The sequence below is a fragment of the Microcaecilia unicolor genome, chromosome 8 (assembly GCF_901765095.1).
Source record: "Microcaecilia unicolor chromosome 8, aMicUni1.1, whole genome shotgun sequence".
Taxonomy (NCBI): Eukaryota; Metazoa; Chordata; class Amphibia; order Gymnophiona; family Siphonopidae; genus Microcaecilia; species Microcaecilia unicolor.
This window is the reverse complement of record NC_044038.1, coordinates 8,701,621-8,728,608: the sequence shown is the minus strand read 5'-3', so window position 1 is coordinate 8,728,608 and position 26,988 is coordinate 8,701,621. Positions and strand designations below refer to the sequence as shown.

Here is a 26,988-nt window from a genome sequence, read left to right as displayed (position 1 = left end):
TCATCTACTATGTTAGTATGTTACTATGAATCTGGGCCGCAGCTGTCACCCATCTGTAATCACCGTCTCCCTACCAAAGGAGTAGAAAACATGTACCAGGAATTGAACCAAGGACCTTCCACACAGCACAGGAACGTTTAAAAAAAAAAAAGGGGGGGGGGGGGGAGTCTGCTATGGTGACTGTGTGTATTTACACTAAAATTCTTGCAGTAGCCCTGCTTTAAAGTAAGACAGGGCCCTGATATATCTGAGGAATTGCTTCCAGCATCTCTAGTAAAAGTTGCATTGTCGTTTTCTTTTAGTTTGGCACCAGATTGAGCAAAACTCGATTTTGGAGCAAGCTGTTCCCTCTCTCACCCTTTCAGGTTCAAAGGAACGAAGCAGCAAGGAACCGCAAGCGCGTGACAGAAATTGTCGCATACATTGAGCACCTGATCGATGATCTGGATGACCTGGAACTGCCCGAGCAGATGCAATAGCAAGCTGAGAGAAAACAACTGGTGTTTGTTCACAGCCAAGTTGAAGACCCTCCTTTGCAGGTCAGAGATCGAAACTCACTGAACGAGGGGAGAGCCGAGCAGTTCTGTAGGTACAGCACCAGTGGCTGGCACAGTGGTAGAAACTGTTTCTAGTGACTGGGATGACACAGCTTACCTAAACAGTTTAATGTGCTATTTACAGGACCGTTCTTATTGCAATCCTTTAGTACAAAACATTATTCGTCTCTTCCCCATTTTGAATAACATAAGGACACATATCCATGACCGTGTGCCACATTCTCTCTCACCATTCAAAGCAAGAACTATAGGGAGACATACCAGTTTGAGAAGGACAGGATATATGAAGACCAACACTGCTTTGGTGTTTTTCTAACATCGCTCTCCTGATTTGTAAGAAAAGTAAACACAGGTAATCATTTCTGTGCCGTTTGAGAAGCTCTAGCATCAACCTTTTTTGTGTGACTTCTAACCGGGGAAAACGAATAAAGTTTCTTTCCAGCTAATTTATCCCTTGGCCAAAATATTGTCATTAGTGTAATATCTGACCCTGGCATGCTGGTTTGAACAGAAGCTTGAATCAGGACCACTTAAGGCCTATGGCTGCTGAATATCAACTTTAAAATTTTAACTTTTAGCTGTCTGCTGTATCTTCTGAATCGGCAGCAGCAAATAGTTCAAGGTAAACTTAACAAGACCCCATTAACAACGTTTAATAAAATAAGAAAAGTTCAGCCTTGTATTGAAAGTTATACACTGCAGATATACAGGCATTACTAGCCCAAAACACAGCAGGCAGACTGATATATGGTAAAACACGATTCGACTGCGCCAAACCCCTTCGAGAAAAGCTGCACTGGCTCCCAATCAAAGAACGGATCATCTTCAAAATCTGCACTTTAGTCCACAAAATCATCTACGGCATAGTCCCAGGATACATGACAGACCTCACTGATCTACCAACTAGAAACAGACTCGGATCAGCACGATCGTACCTAAACCTACATTACCCAAACTGTAAAGGGCTAAAATACAAAACAATTCACGCATCTAACTTCTCCTACGTAAGTGCACAACTATGGAATGGACTCCCGCATGCAGTGAAAACAATACATGACCACCTAAACTTCAGGAAATCATTGAAAACCCACCTCTTCATAAAAGATTATCCCAACGATCCAACATAAATCCCCACACCCAGCAACACAATATAATCTATGATCGTACTGGACAATTTATTATCCTTGACCCCGTGACGCCTGAAACACTTCTACCTGTGACTATAACACAACCTTGTAATTGTTATCATCCGTAATGGCAATTGCCTTACGATACTTTGTAAGCCACATGGAGCCTGCAAATAGGTGAGAAAATGTGGGGTATAAATGTAACAAATAAAAATAATAAATACATTAATGAAATGTTAGGAACATACATAATAATCCAGAAAAAAAAAGCATAGTGGGCTCTCAAGAAAAAGTATAAGCGTGCTTTATTAGTGACCCGACACGGGCCGTGTTTCAGCGTAAACCAACGCCTGCACAATAAATAATAATCAGAGAATTATCAATCTGCTCTCCATCCACTTGATGCGGTACAAACAGTCATAAAAGAAAGCACGATGGGCCTCGGCAATTGATATAGAGGAGCAAATTTATTGAACAGATCAAAAACAGGCACCAGATGTACGATTGCTGCCCAAGTTAGGCGCGGAGACCCCATTATTCCGCAACAACGGGCACAACTTTTCAGAACACCCCAGATGTGCCCATGCCCCTCCCACTGCCACGCCCCCTTTTGAGTTGCACGTGATGGGATTTGGGCGCAGCCAATCCTAATTGGTGTCAATTAACATCAATAATTGGTTGTTAATGATTCATTGCACACGCATCTCAGGATCATGCTCAAATTCTGGCACCCAAATTTGGGTTCCATCTATAGAATCCGGGGGGTAAATGTCTCAACACCTCACTAAACACTAGTTTACCAAGTGTCTGCTAAATGAGTTCATGTCCAAAAACAGGTTCCTTTACAAAGGACAATCCAGTGACCGACTTGGCTTTAGCCATGATTGTATAATTTGCTGAGGATTGTCTGGCCTTCTGCTCTTGCTGTAATCCTTGCGGAATTAAACTTAATGTAGTCCTCTTATCTGGCCCTCCAACAATCCACTTTTCTCTGCTATTACCCTCTGCCTCCCTCACCACTTCTTTCTAGAGCAGGCCCGTCTTCTTGATTTTCAACAGGTTATGGCAAGGGACATTTCAGTCCTCGTTTTCTGCCAGCCGTCTTTGAGGCCTTAATTTTGCAGCAGTTTGTGTTTGACAGTTGAGCTTTCAGAGCAGAAGTGAACAAAGAGGGTACCAGCCGCTGTGCGAGAACGCAGTTCCTGCAGGTCATAGTCATGGGCCCACTCCACTTTGCCCCACCGCTGAATCTACAGGAAAAAAAAAAAAACAACCAGATTCGTCAAGATACAGACTACCTGAAACAGGGCAACTGCACATCATGTTATAGAATACACTTACAGTTCTGCGTGTAAATTCTTATTAATACCAATTTGTGTCAAGTCGCAATTAATCAGCACTGATTGGCTTATTAACTAATTAAGTTGCACATGCAAATCCAGAATACGACTGGATTTGCAGGCACAACTTAAGTCGCACTATGAGGCATATTTTCAAAGCACTTAGCCTTCCAAAGTTCCATAGGTTTCTATGGAACTTTGGAAGGCTAAGTGCTTTGAAAATATGCCTCTATATAGAATCTGGGGGAATACTTCTCATATTTCAGTCAGCATGGGTCGCATATAATAACATGTCATCCACAAACATACTGATATGATATTATTTGTTTCCCACTTTTATTCCCTCTAAGTGGGTATGATTTCTAATTTTCACCACCAAAGGCTCTAAGGATAGCAGGAACAAAAGGGGTGACGGGGGGGCATCCCTGCCTAGTTCCCCATATTAACTTGAAACTCCTAAAGACTAACTTGTTCGAAAAGGCATACTCAAAACGACCCAACCTAAATGCCTTCACCACGCGAACACAACAATATAAATGTTCGTATTGGACTTAACCTACTTTCCCCTTGACCGCCAATACGTCTGTCAATTCTGATCATTATCTGTCACTACTTCACTTTGTATTTGTTCATGCCGGTATTGGCGATTGCCACTACTGCACTATGTAAGCCACATTGAGCCTGGAGTGCAGGAGTGGCCTAGTGGTTAGGGTGGTGGACTTTGGTCCTCGGGAACTGAGGAACTGAGTTTGATTCCCACTTCAGGCACAGGCAGCTCCTTGTGACTCTGGGCAAGTCACTTAACCCTCCATTGCCCCATGTAAGCCGCATTGAGCCTGCCATGAGTGGGAAAGCACGGGGTACAAATGTAACAAAAATAAAATAGATACTATTGGAGATTCTACATGGAATGTTGCTACTATTGGAGATTCTACATGGACTGTTGCTATTCCACTAGCAACATTCCATGTACAAGGCTGCGCAGGCTTCTGTTTCTGTGAGTCTGACGTCCTGCACGTACGTGCAGGACGTCAGACTCACAGAAGCAGAAGCCTGCGCGGCCACATTGGTGATCTGCAAGGGCCGACTTCTACATGGAATGTTGCTAGTGGAACATGCAGGACGTCAGACTCACAGAAGCAGAAGCCTGCGCGGCCACACTGGTGATCTGCAAGGGCCGACTTCTACATGGAATGTTGCTAGTGGAATAGCAACATTCCATGTAGAATCTCAAATAGTAGAAAAGTGGAGGAGTGGCCTAGTGGTTAGGGTGGTGGACTCTGGTCCTGGGGAACTGAGTTCGATTCCCACTTCAGGCACAGGCAGCTCCTTGTGACTCTGGGCAAGTCACTTAACCCTCCATTGCCCCATGTAAGCCGCATTGAGCCTGCCATGAGTGGGAAAGCGCAGGGTACAAATGTAACAAAAAAAAATAGGTGGGAAAATGTGGGATACAAATGCAACAAACAAATAAAAAATATATAATGAAATACTATGGCAGAGAGCAGACTAAGTATATGTCCTTGAGAATGTAGAAATTATATTACTACTTCTGGGCCACAGGGCAGGCAAACTGCAGTAATTCCTCTACAGGTTCTAAAACACTGAAATGAAATAATTTCTTTTCCCTTTAAGTCTTGAAGAAATAATAATAATTAGAAAAAAAACCCAACATCTTTGTTACAGCAGCCTCAAGTGCCAGCCCCAGGTTAATAGGCCTTGGGTAGAGTGTTAGAATTCACTTTACCTGGTATTCCTCCTCTAGGCGTGATAGGAGCACTGCTCTTTCTACAGTAAGATAACGGTCAACCAGCCCCATTGTCAGCACCATTGATTTTAGCTGTACAATAATATACTCTAGACCTGAAAAAAAAAAACACAAGGGCACAGGCTCAGAACTGGCATGACTGATGAAAGACTAGCATCTTACATTCTCATGTAATAAACTGGGAAAGAATCATTGGTTTTAATTTTTTTTTTCTTTTTGGTCCAGCACTTTCCTCCTCATCCTCCTTCCAGCTCAGGTAAAAAACCAGGGCTCGTGCCATGAGCCTTCAGATCTGCCCCTATCAATTCCCCCCCCCCCCACTTTGTAGCGATTGTCCTGGGTCAAAAACCATGCACTAAGGCTCATTACAGCACCATGAAGTCATGAGCCCTCGCTCCGACCACAAGAACGGTCACAGCTCCAAGCTGGGGAGCTGAGAATAGTGCCTCCCCTGCATGAACTTTCTACATAGCAGCATGCAGCACCTACGAACGGGCCAACAACCACTTGGCATTCCTGGAAGTACCCAGAGTTTAACAGGTAAAGCATACCGGAGTTTTCAACACAGTCCCAGGGCCACATCCATCCACAAGGAATATGTAAGGAGTAGATCTGCAGACAATGGAAGTCAGGTAGGCAAATTTCTTTCAGGCATATTCATTGTGGGTATCAAGAAAACCTGACTGGCTAGGTGTCCAGAGGACTGGGTTAAGAAGCAGTGCTCAAATAGCATCAAGGAAGAGTAGCATTATCGGGACTAGCAGTGAACAAAAGCAGAATATGCATCTTCTGATGTTAAAAGGCGCTTATTTCCACCACTTTAAAACAAACAAACAATGGCTGGTTGATGCTGATAGGAGTCACTTTCTGCTTGGCCAATTTGTGATGCTGTATTTGGACTAACAGTCCATTAGGTGAAAATGCCCTCTGGGACCCTAATAGTTGTAGCCCCTGAAGCAGCCTCTAGGAAGGCGAAACATAGCTCACGCCGAGCTTTGTTTGTTTTAAAGTGATGGAAATAAAAGCTTTTCAAACATCAGAAGACGAGAATTCTGCTTTTGTGGATTGCTTGGCATTTTTTGCAGACTACCGTTTCCTCTTCTGTCGCATTACTGGGACAACCTGGGCCCCTCTAAGCTGCTGCGTGTGGGATACCAGTGCTGGAGAGAAACATCAAGAATGAGTAGTGACTGCCAGCAATGCACCAAAGGCCAGTTGCTAAAACTGACATGTTTCATCCCAGATCTGACTGTTGAAGAAAAAAATACACTCATATGAAACCCTGGGAGCCCTATCAAGGCACTATAAATCTCTTCAGCTTTAATTCAAAATCATAATAAAATTGATTGTAGTGGCCAGTGAGAAGTTGAAGAATTCTCAGCGTCGGGAAGCTGCTATACCGCACAAGGTGCCCATTAACCAGAATTACAAAGCTGAAAACGTGGAGCTAATCCAGTATCATAATCTCATGCTTTTATCACCAGATAACAATTTACACTGCTGTATATGGCCGTAATTAAGGCTGCTTCCTACCAATTTATGTTAAGATGGGCAAGAAATGCTTTAATCTCCTATTCAAAGTGGAATACAAGAAAGCATTCATAAAGGCAAAACACAAACTTCAAACAGCTACACTGTTGCATTTTAATATGGTTTATAGTTAATTCGCTTTTTGTTTAAAACATCAAGGCAGTTCACAATAAAGTTTAAATGTTGTATTTGGAAGTGCAGTATTGAACAGGTTTCAGAGTGTTGCTTAAGTTGGTACCTTTATATTAGGGGTTGTTTTAGGGTTCTCTTCTTGGGTAGGGGAGTGTGGATTGGGAATTCTGGAGGTTAACTCTTCAACGATGGCCTGGGGTTCATAAGAGACCAGACACCGGGTCATCTCAGTGTCTGTTTAAGATATGGGCTGAAGAAGGGGGGGGGGGGGATCTTGCAAACAACCGTTAAATTTGAAGGAAACTAGGGTAATGAGGGGGAAAGGTTTGGGAGTTTTCTCACAAAACAAGACTGGGATCATGTGTTATCCAGCTCTTTGCTGTATGATATTTTCGCATATTACTCTGTTCTGTTTGATTGTTGATTGATGCTTTTGTCTAGATTTGTTTAGTTATTAGATGTTGGATTTGTTTGATCCTGAATAAAAATTGTTAAATCTAAATGTTGTATTTGGTCCAGTAGGGTTGCACAATAGGCCTGTATTCACTGCTGGACAAAAGTGCAAATAAAAACCCTAATACAATGCAACTAATCAATATAGTAAAATAATCAAGGAACAAAACAAGAAAGCCCTCATTACAAACCTAAGCCTGGCACAGGAGAACTCCCAGCATCCAGAAAAAGAAAAGTAAGTAAAGCGTAAGAACTGAAAACTCAACAACCACAAAAAGTGGAAAGAACACAAAGATCCCACGAGGTGGACAGAATCAAGCTCAAGCATTTCAGGGCCTACAGGGTCCTTACCAAAACACAACAGAAGAATAATCACACTCACCTAGCAATGCCCACATGTTGTAAGAGGCTAAATGCTTCATGAACGCCTCTTTTGTCTCTGCTGGAATATGGGGTCCCATGATGCTGGTGGAGGAACCAATGCTAACATCATACCTGAAACAGTTCCAGTTTTACAAGAGCTTTAACAGTTGAGCAGTGAGCTGAGAATCAGCATAGACAGGGTTCAAAATCCTGCTTCTACCACCGATACTCCTTGTGATCTTGGACAAGTCACTTAGCTCTCCACTGTTTCACTTACAAGATGTACATTAGAAGCCCCTTCTAGGCAGTAAAATTTTGCATACGAAACTTTTGCACTTGATTACTTACCCTTCCACATTCAAAGATTGAAAAATGGCATTACATTTCTAATTTTACTAAAGTCTTGAGCTTGCTGCATTACTGCAGCTAGAAAAAAAGGTCAACAAACAGGTCATAGGTGCAGCCTTCTTCTGACTAGCTTTACAGAGCTGTCTTGCCTTCGTTAGGTCAGCGGTAACCGACTGACGTACTTTAACCTCACCCTTTACCTTTTATATGTTCAAGTTCTAGATGTCATATGTATTTACTAGTAAAAAAGCCCCGTTTCTGATGCAAATGAAACGGGGGCTAGCAAGGATTTCTTCAGAGTGTGCATGTGGGAGTGTCCCTGCCCTCTCTCTCCCCCTCCCCCCTCCATGTCCAGTCCTTCAGTGTTACGTTTCCTGCTGTGCTGTGTTTGTATTACCGAGTGAGGGCGTCTCTCTCCCCTCCCCCCTCTGAGTCCTTCACTGTTACAGAGAGAGGGATTTCGTGCTGTGCTGTTTTCCTTCACTCATGGGGAAACCGGATATCTCTGGCACTTCACACTTCCGGCTGGAGGCTTCATAGAACGTTGGGGTTGCCTTTTATATATATAGATTATTCAATCTGTATTTTTGTTACTTAAAAAAAATATTTTCACATTGTCCCACTTTCAGGAAAACCATAATGTGTATAAATATACCATCGATATAACGATCTGACCTACAACCTATTTATTTACAGCACTTATATCCCACAATTTCCCACCCAAGGGTAGGCCCAATGTGGCTTACAACAATCTACATAAACATACAGCAGGTCAAACAGTTAATGTTCTAGAAGTATAATGGGAAAGGACAGAATCGAGATGAAGAAGCAGAGGTGGTAATATGACAGCAGGGAAGACGGTTCAGAAAGTAGAGGTGCCAGATGGTATTGAACTCCTACAAATGATGAGGTGCAAATGGGGTGATTGATCACGGTTCAGGGGTTCCCCTCGCCCACACTCACCATTGAGAAGTTTTACAGAGAAAATAAGGAAACTACTACTACTACTACTTAACATTTCTAGAGCGCTACTAGGGTTACGCAGCGCTGTACAATTTAACATAGAGGGACAGTCCCTGCTCAAAGAGCTTACAATCTAATAGATAAGAGTGAGACAAATATAGGACAATCAAGCCATTGTGACATCACTGATGAGGTTGGCTCTTAGGCATTGGTGGAATGAGGCATTATGACATCACAATCTCAGCTCTGGATACCAGAGACTGAAACTCTTCACACTAAGGGGGGAAGTGGGCCAAGTATAGGACAGTCGAGCCATTGTGACATCACTGATGAGGTTGGCTCTTAGGCATTGGTGGAATGAGGCATTATGACATCACAATCTCAGCTCTGGATACCAGAGACTGAAACTCTTCACACTAAGGGGGGAAGTGGGCCAAGTATAGGACAGTCGAGCCATTGTGACATCACTGATGAGGTTGGCTCTTAGGCATTGGTGGAATGAGGCATTATGACATCACAATCTCAGCTCTGGATACCAGAGACTGAAACTCTTCACACTAAGGGGGGAAGTGGGCCAAGTATAGGACAGTCGAGCCATTGTGACATCACTGATGAGGTTGGCTCTTAGGCATTGGTGGAATGAGGCATTATGACATCACAATCTCAGCTCTGGTTAAATCACTGCTATATGTAATACTACTACTACTACTTAACATTTCTAAAGCGCTACTAGGGTTACGCAGCGCTGTACAATTTAACAAAGAGAGACAGTCCCTGCTCAAAGAGCTTAATAGATAAGAGTGAGACAAATATAGGACAATCAAGCCATTGTGACATCACTGATGAGGTTGGCTCTTAGGCATTGGTGGAATGAGGCATTATGACATCACAATCTCAGCTCTGGATACCAGAGACTGAAACTCTTCACACTAAGGGGGGAAGTGGGCCAAGTATAGGACAGTCGAGCCATTGTGACATCACTGATGAGGTTGGCTCTTAGGCATTGGTGGAATGAGGCATTATGACATCACAATCTCAGCTCTGGTTAAATCACTGCTATATGTAATACTACTACTACTACTTAACATTTCTAGAGCGCTACTAGGGTTACGCAGCGCTGTACAAATTAACAATTAAGGACGGTCCATGCTCGGAAGAGCTTACAATCTAAAGTATGTTATAAAGGTTAAGTAGTGTGCAATTCAGGATGACAGAAGAGTTTCCTTTGTTGTTCCAGTTTTTTGTTTTTTAAATATAACAATACACACTAAATAGGGGATTAAATTAACATAATTTATTGCATCAGATGGTTTCATAAAATACTTGCGATAAATGTTATGTGTAAATACAAATTCTAAATGCAAACAGCTTAAAATATGTTTTAACAATAAACAGACGTAAACTGCATTTCTTCCCCTTTTAAATTCCAGACAAACTTGTGTGCTACTAGCTACGAATTCCCATTTATCCCAGCCTTCATCAAACCCAATCAGTTAAGTATTTACTGAACTTTGTTTCTACAGAAGTCCCCCGAAGAAGGAATTACATTTGCAACAAAAACAAAAATTAAGGGACAAACACAAGAAAAAGCTTCTGTACCTTTTTTCAGCCCAGTTTATAACAGGGTCCCATTCATTCGTCTGCAATTCCACTAAACCTGGAGGCTCTTCCACTCTGTAGCTAAGTACATAATGCAAAACCAGTGTTAGTTCTCTTTCTAGATGCCTGGAGCATAGAAGCAACCAAAATTAAAGGCGGAAAAACTAATGTGTGTTCAGAAGATGATTTGGAGCTATAGAGGCAGAACCGAGTGAGTACACAATAGAACACATCCAACACTACCCGAGAGACCCATTCACTCACACCAGAGAACATATCAGTGCCAGTAAACATAATTAAATACACAGTAACAGTTAATGAAGTTCTGGCCAACAGGATATGCCACCTTTTCCTTCCTGGAGGAGCTTTGATCCAAAAAGGTAGAGAGGTGTGGTAGCTGTGTTAGTCCACTCTTAAAGGTTATCAATAGAAATCAAACAAAATAAAACATGGAAAAGAAAATAAGATGATACCTTTTTTATTAGACATAACTTAATACATTTCTTGATTTGCTTATTTCCGATCTGAGGAAGAAGGGCAACCTTCGAAAGCTAATCAAGAAATGTATTAAGTTATGTCCAATAAAAAAGGTATCATCTTATTTTCTTTTCCATGTTATCAATAGAAATCAAACAAAATAAAACATGGAAAAGAAAATAAGATGACACCTTTTTTTATTGGACATAACTTAATACATTTCTTGATTATTATTACATCCAAAAAGGTTAACGCACTGGACCACCAGGTAGGCAAAACTCCTAGGGCTTATGAGTTTAATGTCTGCTCTCCGTTGACTCTGTGTGACCATAGGCAAGTTGCTTCTATCTCTGGCTATCCCACAGACGGTCAATATACTAAAATGAGTTTGTAACAGAGTGAAAAAGTGGAATTCCATTTGCAAGTCTGTGTAATTTGCTTGTTTGGTTTTTTTTTTTGCACATATCAGCTCATTAACAGTTTGGCATAGTTATGTTTTTCCGTATCGAATACATGAAAGTTAACTATACATTAGAGACGTGAGGAATGTTTATTGAAAAACAAAAATACAAACCCAAAGTTTGTGACTTTGCATTAACTTTTATTGCAAAACACCATGTCCACAAAACCTTCTGTATATTATGTGACCAGGTATTTTGCACAAAAATCTTTTTGTGGAACCAAGTTCATTGCTGTGAAGACATCTGCAGCACAGTACATTGGACTGTGTGTGCGAGACCTCAGGTAGATTGCTTTGTCTCTGTATACCAAACTTTAATCGAAAAGGTATCAAGCAGCCAGTCTTTCCATATCTGAAGAAATATGCCCTGTGAAACACTGTTGTGATGTTCTAATCTGTAGACGAATAGACTTTTTGGCTAGTCCTGGATTTCTGCCAACCTCATCCTGGTGCATTATGGGACCTGCAGCACTAATTTCAATGGATAGAATCATGGACTACAACTACTACACTGCTTTGGGATGTAAAAAGTCTTCCTCCTGGAATGGGCAACTTGGCAGCTCTGAATAAGTTATCAACAATCTAAGGATTCAGTCTATCTCTCTCGTCTTCCACAGTCCTTCCCACAATAGAAAATGTCCTCTCAGAAGACATGCTGGGAGCAGGAATGCACAGGAGCCCCTCTGAAAGTTTTGCCAGCACTTTTGCTTGTTCCCCCCCCCCCAAAAAAAAAAAATCAAAACATAGTCATCTGCATTAGAGAATGACACAGAGATGGTGACAAAGTTTGTTCCCGTGGGCTCTGTCCCAGTCTCATCTCCACGAGCTCTGTCCTAGTCCCCACGGTTAACCGCGTATCCCCATCCCCGTGTCATTTTCCAATACTACAATAATAACAATGCTATTTATTTACTCAATGTTACTTACCCTATATTCAAAGGCTCTTGAACGCCCTCTAGAGTATCATGTATAGCGTTCAGGGGGTAAATTTTAGAACCAGTTCCAGTAGTACACCAATTCTCACCTGCTCTAAAGAAGATGTAACTGTGTACCCAAGCACACATCACAGCTCAGCTCCCTGGGAATGCCTAAGCACATAATTGCATTATTTGGGAAAAGCCTTTACAAGTGGGGAAAAGAGCTTCCCCCTCCTCACTGTCCATTAATAGGTAGCAATGAGGAGTTTATTTTTCAGTGTAGAGGAGTGTGGTAGCCGTGTTAGTCCACTCTTAAGGTTATCAATAGAAATCAAACAAAATAAAACATGGAAAAGAAAATAAAATGATACCTTTTTTATTGGACATAACTTAATACATTTCTTGATTAGCTTTCGAAGGTTGCCCTTCTTCGTCCACCCAACAGAAAGGACTTAACAAGGATCTGGGGTTCCTAGCCCATTATAAACCATAAAGCTGTATGTCTCTGTTGATCACCCTCCCCTCACCTATCCACACCCATCCTGTTAGAATATCAATGATATGCTTTGATGTCCCCATGCATACTTCAGACCCACCCCCATCCTCCCACCCTGTCAGACTGTCATAGTAATGCTTGAATGTTTTCACTTATATACACTGTCAGCTAGCACATTTGCTTATTTCCGATCTGAGGAAGAAGGGCAACCTTCGAAAGCTAATCAAGAAATGTATTAAGTTATGTCCAATAAAAAAGGTATCATCTTATTTTCTTTTCCATGTTTTATTTGGTTTGATTTCTATTTTTCAGTGTGAAATCCTTTAATTTTCTGGAAAAGAAAACCCAGAAACACTCCTATTTTATTACTTAGATGTTTTACAAAATGTTCAATAATCAACGATTACCAATACTTAGTTTTTTCTATGATATTACTAGCCGTTGAGCCCGTTAAAACGGGCTGGTATTGGGGTTTTCGGAGGTCGACGCTGCCCCCCCCGCGAGGTCGACGCTACTGTGTCCCCCCCCCCCCCCCGGAGTCGCCGCCGCCAGCCCTCCACCCGGCCCAGGTCCTCTCTCTGCTACTGAACTTACATCCATTCGCCCGAACGCAGCACGCACATCAGCTGAGCTGCCGTCAGCCTTCTCTGCCTGTGTCCCGCCCTCGTGTGACGTAACGTCAGCGAGGGCGGGACACAGGCAGGGAGGGAAGGTGGACGGCAGCTCAGCTGATGTGCATGCTGCTTTCGGGCGAATGGATGTAAGTTCAGTAGCGGAGAGAGGGCCTGGGCCGGGTGGAGGGCTGGCGGCGGCGACACCGGGTGGGGGGAGCGGTAGCGACCTTGGCGGCTTTGCGCATTCCCCCTCTGTCCCGCCCTGTCATCACGTATTGACGCGGGGGCGGGACAGAGAGGGAAGTCTCTACTGCGCATTTGCGAGTGAGTCGGTCACTCGCCGTTTATATGTTTGATAGCCCTCTCTTCCCTTGTAGTAACTTTCACAATGTAACTCTGAAGAATGTACTTCTTTTCTTGATGTCACATTGAACTCTATATGGGAATACTGACGACTAATAAAGTAAAAGAAATGAATATTAAACAATATACTGCCAAGGGGTGGGCAAGGAGGGATAATTTTATTGTTAGAACTTTAAACAATGAAACATTTCCAGTTTGTTGCATTAGGAGGCAATCAATATGCTTTCTTCTATGCCCCAGTCTTTTGTCATTTTTGTCCTGTGTTTCCACAAATTCCTTCAACCCTCCCCCCCCCCCCCCCAACCAATCCTTTTGCATAAAAGAACAATAATTCAAGAGCCCCAGAAAGTGTTGGAAGGCTACAATCTGTAAGTTTACAGTTTTATTATTGTGTTACTTATTAATACATAAAACAGCACAGCGACCTTCGCATAACATTGCCTGATGGCACAACCCTCCCCTCACCCCTCAACACATCAGAAGTCAACTCAAACTACTACAAAAACTCCACACACCACCGTAGAGAGCCCAAATAGCACAGAAGTTCTCAAAACGTCCAGCATGCTCTGCCGCTATTGCCTCACACTTGTATATCAAGCAGAGTTCAACCAGAATATTAAACTCGGAATCGAAGAGGCCTGAAATGGCAGAGTCGTCTCAAACGTCTATGCTTACCAGTGGCGAAGACTGTTAAAGCTGCTCACTGGAGACAAGAGAGAGGACCTTCCTTAACCAGCTGGCTCTTGAAATTAAATGTTGGGAGAACTGGAGAAATGAACAGATCGTCGATTGGGGCGGTATGACCCCACTGCTGAAGAATGGGTACATTTGGATTGGTTGCCGAAGGACATTTAAGCGGACCTGGGGGTGGGACGGATTTAGGGTTAGTTGTGCTTTGGGAGAGTTGCTTTGGGGTTTTTGTCTGAATGGGGAAATGTACTCGGAGTGCTCAGAGCTTGCTCTCTAGGCACGGGGGGTGGTTAATTTTGTATTTGGAAGATCATTTTTTGTTCAATACCAGTTTATCACTGTATGTTACAGGGAATTTGTAATGTTCAAGCCCTTAATAAAATTTAATGTTAAAATAAAAAAGAATATTAAACTGGGGGGAGGGAGGAACCACATGACACTGCGTGGTATAGACGTGTAGCAAGTGCTCGCCCACAGGTATTTGTTTATTTTTCATTAAAACATCAGTCTAATCACTTCTCAGCACTACATCAAAAGATCTGACAATATTAAAACAGGGCTCAAACCGAATAAGAATGACAACTCATTTGTGGTCCAATCTGCTTCCAAACCATTGAAGCATGAGCCTAGTGCACCTGAGAAGGTCCTAATGGCACCGCTGCTCTCAAACCAGATGCCATAACTGATAATATTACATCGTTGCAGGAACTTATGCAACAGAACTATATTGCTACGTAGGAGATTAAATCAAACCTCGCTGCAATGTCGACTCAACTCACCCAGTTCAGTGTGAAGCTTTAGCTCCTTGCTGCACACAATGAGCAGCACTTACAGGTACAGTGAAAGTTAAACAAAATAAAACGTGCTTCAACATGAAACAGAAGCTCTTTCTAATCGGATGCCTAGGAACAACTTGTGCCTCTTAGGTGTTCCTGAAAATCTGGAAAGTTTTGTAGAAACTATTAAATATGAATCTGGAAGTTACCTTAGATGGAGTGGAGGAGTGGCCTAGTGGTTAGGGTGGTGGACTTTGGTCCTGGGGAACTGAGGAAGTGAGTTCAATTCCCGGCACAGGCAGCTCCTTGTGACTCTGGGCAAGTCACTTAACCCTCCATTGCTCCATGTAAGCCGCATTGAGCCTGCCATGAGTGGGAAAGCGCAGCGTACAAATGTAACAAAAATAAAATAGATACTATTGGAGATTCTACATGGAATGTTGCTACTATTGGAGGTTCTACATGGAATGCTGCTATTCCACTAGCAACATTCCATGTAGAAGCCTGCGTGGCCACATTGGTGATCTGCAAGGGCCGACTTCTACATGGAATGTTGCTAGTGGAATAGCAACATTTCATGTAGAATCTCAAATAGTAGCAACAGTGGAGGAGTGGCCTAGTGGTTAGGGTGGTGGACTTTGGTCCTGGGGAACTGAGGAACTGAGTTCGATTCCCACTTCAGGCATAGGCAGCGCCTTGTGACTCTGGGCAAGTCACTTAACCCTCCATTGCCCCATGTAAGCTGCATTGAGCCTGCCATGAGTGGGAAAGCGCAGGGTACAAATGTACCAAAAATAAAATAGATACTATTGGAAATTCTACATGGAATGTTGCTACTATTGGAGATTCTACATGGAATGTTGCTATTCCACTAGCAACATTCCATGTAGAAGGCTGCGCAGGCTTCTGTTTCTGTGAGTCTGACGTCCTGCACGTACGTGCAGGACGTCAGACTCACAGAAGCAGAAGCCTGCGCGGCCACATTGGTGATCTGCAAGGGCCGACTTCTACATGGAATCTCAAATAGTAGCAACAGTGGAGGAGTGGCCTAGTGGTTAGGGTGGTGGACTTTGGTCCTGGGGAACTGAGGAACTGAGTTCGATTCCCACTTCAGGCATAGGCAACGCCTTGTGACTCTGGGCAAGTCACTTAACCCTCCATTGCCCCATGGAAGCCGCATTGAGCCTGCCATGAGTGGGAAAGTGCGGGGTACAAATGTAACAAAACCCCCCCCCCCCCCCCAAAAAAAATATTGAGTGAGCACATCGTATCCTCCACGTGACCCGTACCAGAAAACAAGTTCCCAAGGCCTGTATTTTATATCTCAGGGAAAGGAGAAGATAGCGGTTGCCGAGGATAGGCAGACTGCAAGGGCTATTTGGACCTTATATGCTGTCACATTTCTAAGATTTTTCCCTTTAATTAGTTATTATTATTCAGATTTTAAAAATATTTATTGAGGTTGCCCTTTAAGTTATTAGTTTTTGAACACAAGTGTTTTTTATGCATTTTTTTCATCTGTACCAGGTGCTGCTCTGATGCTGTATTCCACACATCGCATATGACATCATTTATTTATTTGTATCCCACATTTTCCCAACAATTTGCAGGCTCAATGTGGCTTACATTTGCCTTAATGGCGGTTGCCATTTCCGGGTAATAGAATTACAAATGGTAATGTGTTAAGTTGTATACATACATGGTAACATACATGTAACAGAACATACGTGAACAGATCATGGTATAGATATATATCATGTGCATATATATGTTAAGGAAAAATAAATTATGGTAATACATGAACGTTCCTGCATAAGAAATTGGAAGAATAAATTATAGTAATACATGAACGTTCCTGAGTACGAAATTGGGTTGTATCATTCTTTAGGTCATCGACTATGGACAGACCATATTCGACATAGAGATTGAAGTGGTTATGCTTATTCATTAGTGATAAGGAGGTTGATCAGTCAAGTGATAAGATTTCAATTATGTCTATGTTGTGTAACGTCTTATTTTTTTGGATGCATACATGATGAATGCATACATGATGTGTGAAACTCATATGCATTTCAACTTGGAAAGCATGCCTCCCTAGGCATTTTTTGGTTTTAATTGGTGTAATTTTTTAGCTATTTAAGAGGCGAATGCAAGGTCTTCATCTGGAATGAATTACATTTATTTTTGGTTCATATTATTGTTTTTATTTAAACGGGTTGTCAGAAAGGATTAGTTAAGAGAACAAGAATGCCTTCCCGTTTCCTGCTTTCTGGCCTTGCAAATAAACATTTGCTACCGGTGGGCGAGAACTTGGGATTTTTAAGCTACACTTATTAATTTGGCCAGTATTTTTTAAATAATGATTTCACAATCATTTTAGATTATTGATGTGCTGTTCATTTCTGAAAGAGCCCAATGTGTCTTTCAGTGTGTAAACGGGCCCGCTGTTCCAGTATGTGGGGGGGGAAGGAAGTCTCCTCCCCACGAATAGCCAGATCTCCACAAATTGCCACCAGTGGATACTTTCAAATATTCTTTTATTTGTTTCCAAGTTAAGGACAAACACTTCCGTCCAGAGCCCTGGGTTAGGGCTTCCCCAGGCAGGGCTGTTCTGCCTCTCTTAGGGTACAAGCCAGCAACACAAAGTCTCTGCCCTTTCTTGAAGGGCTACAATAGTCCCTTTGAAAATCCCTCCTTTTCAAAGTCAGTAGCAAAATCAGTGCTTGCCTCAAAACAACATAGTCTTTCCACAATAATCAGGGTGCAGCTTGGGGAACCAGGCTTGTAACTCTTCCAGCCACCTCCCTCACAGTCAAGGTTTCCCCCACAGCAAACAGGTCTAACCAAAAGAAAACTGGCTTCTTTCTTAAAGCAGGTTTTAAATCAAAATAACTTCCAAACAACATAGATTTTCACCTTCAGGTGCTGCCTTCCTCAGGGCCCTCCAGCTCCCATTCCATTCTGCTTTCTTCCCCCTGCTCTGCCTGATTAACTCCCTCTTCCACCCAATCCTCCTCCTGCTTCTCACCCCACCCTTCCTTATTACAGGTGGGTGGCATGATATACTGATTGCGGGTCCAGGGGAACTAGGCTTCTTCCTACTCCCTCCCTCTTGTGGTCAGAGACGGTATATGGCCAGCTTGCCTATCCCCTGGCCTCCCCCTGCTGGGACTGGAAATGCATTCTGGGAGATGTAGTTTAGGGTTTTGCTGCTTCATTTCGTACATCTGGGCTGTAGCCTTGTCACAAGTGTCCTTGCCTGGTATATAATTGAACATGCTTTTGAATGTTGGATTTGGACTATGTATAGCTATGTTTTTGACGGAGCTGCATAAGTAACATATTGCTGCTTTTTTAAGGTTTCTAGAATACTTATGTGCTTCCATCCCATTTTGTGGGTATGTATTAAGACTGCAACTATCACACATTATATAGCTTCTCATATGTCACTTCTGCACGCTTTATTCCTGGTGTACATACAATGGGAATGTTTAGTTTTGGATTAATGTTACTATGTTTTTAATTGTTTATGTTTTTAAAATATTTTTATGATTTGCATGTGCCTTGAATTTATAAGATATTAGCACACATGTTCATTATATATGTTTACTTTTCGACTTTTATGTATTTTCATGTTATTGCATGTGTTCTTATGATTAAGTTTTATAAGTTCAAGTATGTTTATGTTTCGGTTGAACCCCTGATGCAGCCCTGTGGTTAGGCAAAACGTGGCCCATCAGATCATTTATGTGAAATCTACTTTTAATAAAACAGACTTTATCATCTACTACTGATAATCTGCTGTCATTGTTGCCTTTTGCGTAAGACGACTGGATCACCAGTGAGTTTTCTGCAGTCTCCTACCAGACAGTGTCTGTGTCCAGGAACTTCAGAGCTGCTCTGATAAACTGCTCCTTGTTTCTCTGAGTGGGGTTGTCCAATGCAGTGTTGCATAACGTGGTCTATTTAAAAAGAAAATTACAAAATTATCAGTTCAGCAATAATTTCCAGTTTTTGCTGCTTTTTGGATTTAAACTTCTATCTATTGCTTGATTCATCACAAAACAGTTTTCTTGTATATGTGGCTTAGGGCAGTGGTTTTCAACCCAGTCATGTTTTTGGGAGACACACAATGAATATGCAAGAGAGATATCTGCATGCAACATAAGATGTGCATTCTCATACAGCTCGAGCATATTCCTTGTGGGGCCAGATGGTCACTGAGGACTGGGTTGAAAACCACTGGCTTAGAATACACAGGCACAGGATCTGGCAAACAAGGACTGGACAGAGGTCTTATGGACTGGAGGGCCACAATGAGTACGACTAAACCTCCAATTCTAACAAGCATGGGCCTGAATTTAAAAGTATTAAGTATTTATTCGCACAGTGGTGCCTGCTATCTGGAGAAATTCTGCTGAAAATCGTTATTGACTACCCCAGATTTTTCTGAGTAGTGCCAGGTGGAGTACAGCCGGTCCCACAAATTATTCAGGGGCCCATTTACCAAGCTCAATAGGCCCTAGCACGTGCTTATCACAGCTTAAAATGGCGTACCACGGTAACTGCTAAATCTGCAAACAATGTGTGCTGAAACCTTTTTTTGGGAAGGGGGGGGGGGAGTGTCTTGGGATGGAGTGGGTGTTCTTGCGCAAACTGTTAGCGCAGATACCATTCAAGTCCTTACTGCCTATAAAAATGGGTGGCGGTATGTGCTCATGCAGTAAATTATTTTAATGGCCGTGTGTTAATGGCAACAAAAAAATACAAAAGGCCAAGTTTATATATGTGGTAAAAACGGCTTCAGCGTGTGAGAAAAACCTGCATAAGGGTGAATTCCAAGTGCAAGCTGACTGGGGTGTCACTGAAGCTGAACTGCTTACCAGGTGCATTGTGTAAGATTTGATGCTGTCTCGCTGACTGTCCCATTCTGTGGCAACAGCAATAGCCAGTGGCTCACTTGGTACTGTGAACAGTTTTCCTTGGGGAGTTTTTAACTTCTTGCGGTCCAAATTTATCTCAAAACCACCTAAGGGATCACAGGAAAACTCAAGAATTAACAGCAAAAGAATGGCAATGACCAATGGGATGCAAAAATCAGTATACTTCTCTGCCTTTGGCATTACCTAATTTTATATAGTATTAGTTAATGAGAATATCAATAAGTACAGCAAAGACATTATTATAAAACCTGTAAAATCATGAAATATATTTTCTATCCTTGCAGATGAACACAACATACAAAAGATAAAACGCCCATCTCAGTTCACCCAACTGGCTAACAGAATGATTGGTGTTCTATAGTAAAAACTTACTACAGCACCGATTTTTACTGAACACATACCTTCTCCTTGGGAAATACTGACATTCTGATAAAACTTTTTCCTTTCTAAAACAGGAATAAAAAAGAAAAGAAAGAATATACTTTAAAGCAGTCTAGAGAAAAGACAAAGTACCACAATCTAAAGTGTGCTGTTTTGGATCTGTGAGACCTAGCTAAGAATCAGCAACTGAGGAACACTAGTTAGTCTATAATATCTCAACTTAGAAATATGTATCTGCTCACAAATAGTAAAGATGTACATTTGCATCTGGGTCCCATATACAGTTCACTTTTATACAAATTCTTCAGCTTAAGCGGGGTGGGGGGCGGGGGGGTGAAGGGTTATATGCCATTCAAATAAGAGGAAAGAGAATAAGCACTGAACATAGAAAAGTAGTAAGAATTTTGCCACAATAAGAATTAAGACAATATTTGAATAACTAGCAAGACAAATGTACATACACAGTAAAATTTATTCACGCATGCTGAAGCCAACAGCGTTATGACAAAAGCTCCAATTTCCTGACTCTAATTCAGAGCAAGAATGAACGAAGGGTGAAATGAGTGGTACATCTGATCCCATTTTCTCTGGCTTCACCCGGGATTTGGGACGGGGGGGGGGAGGAGAATCAGGGCTTTTTTTTGAGGGGGTACTTGGGGGTACTGAGTACCGCCACCTTTTCCATTGCGAAAATTGACCCATGGTCCTCAAGTTTTAATGAAAGACCTCAGGCTCTACACACCAATTCTGCCTTGTCATAGATTCTGTGACTGGTTGCAGGGGGCCTGGCTATTGTGGGGTGGGTCCCTCAGTGATCACCACACCCCAGATGAGTGGCCTGGCATTTGAGTACCAGCACCTTTTCCATTGTCTGCTAAAATTGATCCATGGACCCCAAGTTTTAATGAAAGAGCTCAGGTTCTACACACCAATTCTGCCTTGTCATAGATTCTGTGACTGGTTGCAGGGGGCCTGGCTATTGTGGGGTGGGTCCCTCAGTGTTCACCCCACCCCTACCCCTGAAGGGTAGCCTAGCATTTAAGTACCCGTACCTTTTTCACTAGAAAAAATGCACTGAGGAGAATAGATGTGGAACCAAGAATCAGTAGAACAGTTCTTTCAAATAAATAAAATATACTTCAATTTGAACGATAGCACAGTTAGCATCAGCCTTACCCACTGCTGGTGTATAAGCACGAAGCCCGGTAGAGGAGGCAGCCCGGTAGAATCTAGAGAAACAACGCAACATTTCCTAACGCTTCCCGGAAATACGCTTGTTCTACTGCACTTATACAAAATGTCAATAAAAACGATTTTGAAAACGAAAATTCTATTAAGAACAGCAACAACCAGCTTCCAGATTCAAGGGCGCAGCCATCTTGATGACGCAACCTGTGACGCCGCCTCTCAACGTCACACTCAACAGCAACCAATGAGCGCCCGTCAGAGTTTGTGATCGCTTTCGGCCGGGGGTATTGGCGCACTGCCGACTACAACTCCCGGCAGGCTCGCGGCGGGAACGGGTCACAGCCGTCCAATGACAGAAAGCAGCGGCTAGAGGGCGGGTCCTTCACCTCTGCGCTCACCAATCAGCGGTCGCGGTGCTGGCGAGGAGGCCCTGTGTGTTTGCGTCGTGCCGCTGGAGAACGCTCGCGGCGGCGGACCGGGAGAGAGAGTCGGCGGAGGTGAGGCGGCCCTGGCCCCCCCCCCCCCCGCTCGCAGCCTTTCCTCGCCCTCCTTTCCCGCCGAGATGCCGGTGCGCACCGAGTCCAGCTGCTCCTCCGCGGCCGCGGGCTCCTCGCTCATCCCGCCGCCCCCCATCAACACGCAGCAGCCCGGCGTCGCCACCACCCTGCTCTACAGCGGCTCCAAGTTCCGAGGCCACCAGAAGAGCAAAGGCAACTCGTACGACGTGGAAGTGGTGCTGCAGGTCAGGCCTGGGAGGGGGGCAAGGAAACTACTACTACTTAGCAGTTCTATAGCGCCACAAGGCGTACGCAGCGCTGTACAAACATAGAAGAACGACAGTCCCTGCTCAAAGAGCTGAGGGAGGGAGCACAAGGTTGGGGTGAGGAAGGGGGAAGGAGAACTAGGAGGGGCGGTGAACCAACTACCGAGGGGGGAGGAGGGGGGCAAGGAAACTACTACTACTTAGCAGTTCTATAGCGCCACAAGGCGTACGCAGCGCTGTACAAACATAGAAGAACGACAGTCCCTGCTCAAAGAGCTGAGGGAGGGAGCACAAGGTTGGGGTGAGGAAGGGGGAAGGAGAACTAGGAGGGGCGGTGAACCAACTACCGAGGGGGGAGGAGGGGGGCAAGGAAACTACTACTATTTAGCAGTTCTATAGCGCCACAAGGCGTACGCAGCGCTGTACAAACATAGAAGAACGACAGTCCCTGCTCAAAGAGCTGAGGGAGGGAGGGGGGAATCACAAGGTTGGGGTGAGGAAGGGGGAAGGAGAACTAGGAGGGGCGGTGAACCAACTACCGAGGGGGGAGGAGGGGGGCAAGGAAACTACTACTATTTAGCAGTTCTATAGCGCCACAAGGCGTACGCAGCGCTGTACAAACATAGAAGAACGACAGTCCCTGCTCAAAGAGCTGAGGGAGGGAGCACAAGGTTGGGGTGAGGAAGGGGGAAGGAGAACTAGGAGGGGCGGTGAACCAACTACCGAGGGGGGAGGAGGGGAGCAAGGAAACTACTACTACTTAGCAGTTCTATAGCGCCACAAGGCGTACGCAGCGCTGTACAAACATAGAAGAACGACAGTCCCTGCTCAAAGAGCTGAGGGAGGGAGCACAAGGTTGGGGTGAGGAAGGGGGAAGGAGAACTAGGAGGGGCGGTGAACCAACTACCGAGGGGGGAGGAGGGGGGCAAGGAAACTACTACTATTTAGCAGTTCTATAGCGCCACAAGGCGTACGCAGCGCTGTACAAACATAGAAGAACGACAGTCCCTGCTCAAAGAGCTGAGGGAGGGGAGCACAAGGTTGGGGTGAGGAAGGGGGAAGGAGAACTAGGAGGGGCGGTGAACCAACTACCGAGGGGGGAGGAGGGGGGCAAGGAAACTACTACTATTTAGCAGTTCTATAGCGCCACAAGGCGTACGCAGCGCTGTACAAACATAGAAGAACGACAGTCCCTGCTCAAAGAGCTGAGGGAGGGAGCACAAGGTTGGGGTGAGGAAGGGGGAAGGAGAACTAGGAGGGGCGGTGAACCAACTACCGAGGGGGGAGGAGGGGGGCAAGGAAACTACTACTATTTAGCAGTTCTATAGCGCCACAAGGCGTACGCAGCGCTGTACAAACATAGAAGAACGACAGTCCCTGCTCAAAGAGCTGAGGGAGGGAGCACAAGGTTGGGGTGAGGAAGGGGGAAGGAGAACTAGGAGGGGCGGTGAACCAACTACCGAGGGGGGAGGAGGGGGGCAAGGAAACTACTACTATTTAGCAGTTCTATAGCGCCACAAGGCGTACGCAGCGCTGTACAAACATAGAAGAACGACAGTCCCTGCTCAAAGAGCTGAGGGAGGGAGGGAGCACAAGGTTGGGGTGAGGAAGGGGGAAGGAGAACTAGGAGGGGGGAGGAGGGGGGCAAGGAAACTACTACTACTTAGCAGTTCTATAGCGCCACAAGGCGTACGCAGCGCTGTACAAACATAGAAGAACGACAGTCCCTGCTCAAAGAGCTGAGGGAGGGGGGAATCACAAGGTTGGGGTGAGGAAGGGGGAAGGAGAACTAGGAGGGGCGGTGAACCAACTACCGAGGGGGGAGGAGGGGGGCAAGGAAACTACTACTACTTAGCAGTTCTATAGCGCCACAAGGCGTACGCAGCGCTGTACAAACATAGAAGAACGACAGTCCCTGCTCAAAGAGCTGAGGGAGGGAGCACAAGGTTGGGGTGAGGAAGGGGGAAGGAGAACTAGGAGGGGCGGTGAACCAACTACCGAGGGGGGAGGAGGGGGGCAAGGAAACTACTACTATTTAGCAGTTCTATAGCGCTACAAGGCGTACGCAGCGCTGTACAAACATAGAAGAACGACAGTCCCTGCTCAAAGAGCTGAGGGAGGGAGCACAAGGTTGGGGTGAGGAAGGGGGAAGGAGAACTAGGAGGGGCGGTGAACCAACTACCGAGGGGGGAGGAGGGGGGCAAGGAAACTACTACTATTTAGCAGTTCTATAGCGCCACAAGGCGTACGCAGCGCTGTACAAACATAGAAGAACGACAGTCCCTGCTCAAAGAGCTGAGGGAGGGAGCACAAGGTTGGGGTGAGGAAGGGGGAAGGAGAACTAGGAGGGGCGGTGAACCAACTACCGAGGGGGGAGGAGGGGGCAAGGAAACTACTACTATTTAGCAGTTCTATAGCGCCACAAGGCGTACGCAGCGCTGTACAAACATAGAAGAACGACAGTCCCTGCTCAAAGAGCTGAGGGAGGGAGCACAAGGTTGGGGTGAGGAAGGGGGAAGGAGAACTAGGAGGGCGGTGAACCAACTACCGAGGGGGGAGGAGGGGGGCAAGGAAACTACTACTACTTAGCAGTTCTATAGCGCCACAAGGCGTACGCAGCGCTGTACAAACATAGAAGAACGACAGTCCCTGCTCAAAGAGCTGAGGGAGGGAGCACAAGGTTGGGGTGAGGAAGGGGGAAGGAGAACTAGGAGGGGCGGTGAACCAACTACCGAGGGGGGAGGAGGGGGGCAAGGAAACTACTACTATTTAGCAGTTCTATAGCGCCACAAGGCGTACGCAGCGCTGTACAAACATAGAAGAACGACAGTCCCTGCTCAAAGAGCTGAGGGAGGGAGCACAAGGTTGGGGTGAGGAAGGGGGAAGGAGAACTAGGAGGGGCGGTGAACCAACTACCGAGGGGGGAGGAGGGGAGCAAGGAAACTACTACTACTTAGCAGTTCTATAGCGCCACAAGGCGTACGCAGCGCTGTACAAACATAGAAGAACGACAGTCCCTGCTCAAAGAGCTGAGGGAGGGAGGGAGCACAAGGTTGGGGTGAGGAAGGGGGAAGGAGAACTAGGAGGGGCGGTGAACCAACTACCGAGGGGGGAGGAGGGGGCAAGGAAACTACTACTACTTAGCAGTTCTATAGCGCCACAAGGCGTACGCAGCGCTGTACAAACATAGAAGAACGACAGTCCCTGCTCAAAGAGCTGAGGGAGGGAGCACAAGGTTGGGGTGAGGAAGGGGGAAGGAGAACTAGGAGGGGCGGTGAACCAACTACCGAGGGGGGAGGAGGGGGGCAAGGAAACTACTACTACTTAGCAGTTCTATAGCGCCACAAGGCGTACGCAGCGCTGTACAAACATAGAAGAACGACAGTCCCTGCTCAAAGAGCTGAGGGAGGGAGCACAAGGTTGGGGTGAGGAAGGGGGAAGGAGAACTAGGAGGGGCGGTGAACCAACTACCGAGGGGGGAGGAGGGGGCAAGGAAACTACTACTACTTAGCAGTTCTATAGCGCCACAAGGCGTACGCAGCGCTGTACAAACATAGAAGAACGACAGTCCCTGCTCAAAGAGCTGAGGGAGGAGGAGCACAAGGTTGGGGTGAGGAAGGGGGAAGGAGAACTAGGAGGGGCGGTGAACCAACTACCGAGGGGGGAGGAGGGGGGCAAGGAAACTACTACTACTTAGCAGTTCTATAGCGCCACAAGGCGTACGCAGCGCTGTACAAACATAGAAGAACGACAGTCCCTGCTCAAAGAGCTGAGGGAGGGAGGGAGCACAAGGTTGGGGTGAGGAAGGGGGAAGGAGAACTAGGAGGGGCGGTGAACCAACTACCGAGGGGGGAGGAGGGGGGCAAGGAAACTACTACTATTTAGCAGTTCTATAGCGCCACAAGGCGTACGCAGCGCTGTACAAACATAGAAGAACGACAGTCCCTGCTCAAAGAGCTGAGGGAGGGAGCACAAGGTTGGGGTGAGGAAGGGGGAAGGAGAACTAGGAGGGGCGGTGAACCAACTACCGAGGGGGGAGGAGGGGGGCAAGGAAACTACTACTACTTAGCAGTTCTATAGCGCCACAAGGCGTACGCAGCGCTGTACAAACATAGAAGAACGACAGTCCCTGCTCAAAGAGCTGAGGGAGGGAGGGAGGGAGCACAAGGTTGGGGTGAGGAAGGGGGAAGGAGAACTAGGAGGGGCGGTGAACCAACTACCGAGGGGGGAGGAGGGGGGCAAGGAAACTACTACTATTAGCAGTTCTATAGCGCCACAAGGCGTACGCAGCGCTGTACAAACATAGAAGAACGACAGTCCCTGCTCAAAGAGCTGAGGGAGGGAGGGAGCACAAGGTTGGGGTGAGGAAGGGGGAAGGAGAACTAGGAGGGCGGTGAACCAACTACCGAGGGGGGAGGAGGGGGCAAGGAAACTACTACTACTTAGCAGTTCTATAGCGCCACAAGGCGTACGCAGCGCTGTACAAACATAGAAGAACGACAGTCCCTGCTCAAAGAGCTGAGGGAGGGGGGAAGCACAAGGTTGGGGTGAGGAAGGGGGAAGGAGAACTAGGAGGGACGGTGAACCAACTACCGAGGGGGGAGGAGGGGGGCAAGGAAACTACTACTACTTAGCAGTTCTATAGCGCCACAAGGCGTACGCAGCGCTGTACAAACATAGAAGAACGACAGTCCCTGCTCAAAGAGCTGAGGGAGGGGAGCACAAGGTTGGGGTGAGGAA

At 45.2% G+C, this 26,988-nt stretch overlaps 3 protein-coding genes across 4 annotated transcripts in view; 2 read left to right on the top strand and 1 right to left on the bottom strand.

The window, feature by feature from the left end:
- The window catches only part of DRC3 (dynein regulatory complex subunit 3), a 62,203-nt gene extending 60,861 nt beyond the window's left edge, over positions 1-1,342 (top strand). For both annotated transcript variants that reach the window (XM_030211156.1, XM_030211157.1), the window contains one exon: positions 366-1,342. In XM_030211156.1, coding sequence (XP_030067016.1) covers positions 366-479 — 114 coding nt within the window. In that variant the 3' untranslated portion in view covers positions 480-1,342. The remainder of the gene's footprint in view (positions 1-365) is intronic.
- Positions 1,343-1,971: 629 nt separating this feature from the next.
- ATPAF2 (ATP synthase mitochondrial F1 complex assembly factor 2) lies at positions 1,972-21,690 on the bottom strand. Its single transcript, XM_030211158.1, has 8 exons — positions 21,474-21,690; positions 20,318-20,362; positions 19,857-20,002; positions 18,838-18,935; positions 10,181-10,261; positions 7,290-7,402; positions 4,772-4,887; positions 1,972-2,934 (listed from the first exon to the last, which is right to left on the bottom strand). Exons 1-8 carry the CDS (start codon positions 21,544-21,546, stop codon positions 2,797-2,799), a joined length of 810 nt encoding a protein of 269 aa, XP_030067018.1. The 5' UTR covers positions 21,547-21,690; the 3' UTR covers positions 1,972-2,796.
- Positions 21,691-21,911: 221 nt separating this feature from the next.
- GID4 (GID complex subunit 4 homolog) overlaps positions 21,912-26,988 on the top strand; it is a 34,476-nt gene continuing 29,399 nt past the window's right edge. Inside the window, exon 1 of the mRNA XM_030212568.1 lies at positions 21,912-22,227. Within this exon, the coding sequence (XP_030068428.1) occupies positions 22,048-22,227 (180 nt within the window). The 5' untranslated portion in view covers positions 21,912-22,047. The remainder of the gene's footprint in view (positions 22,228-26,988) is intronic.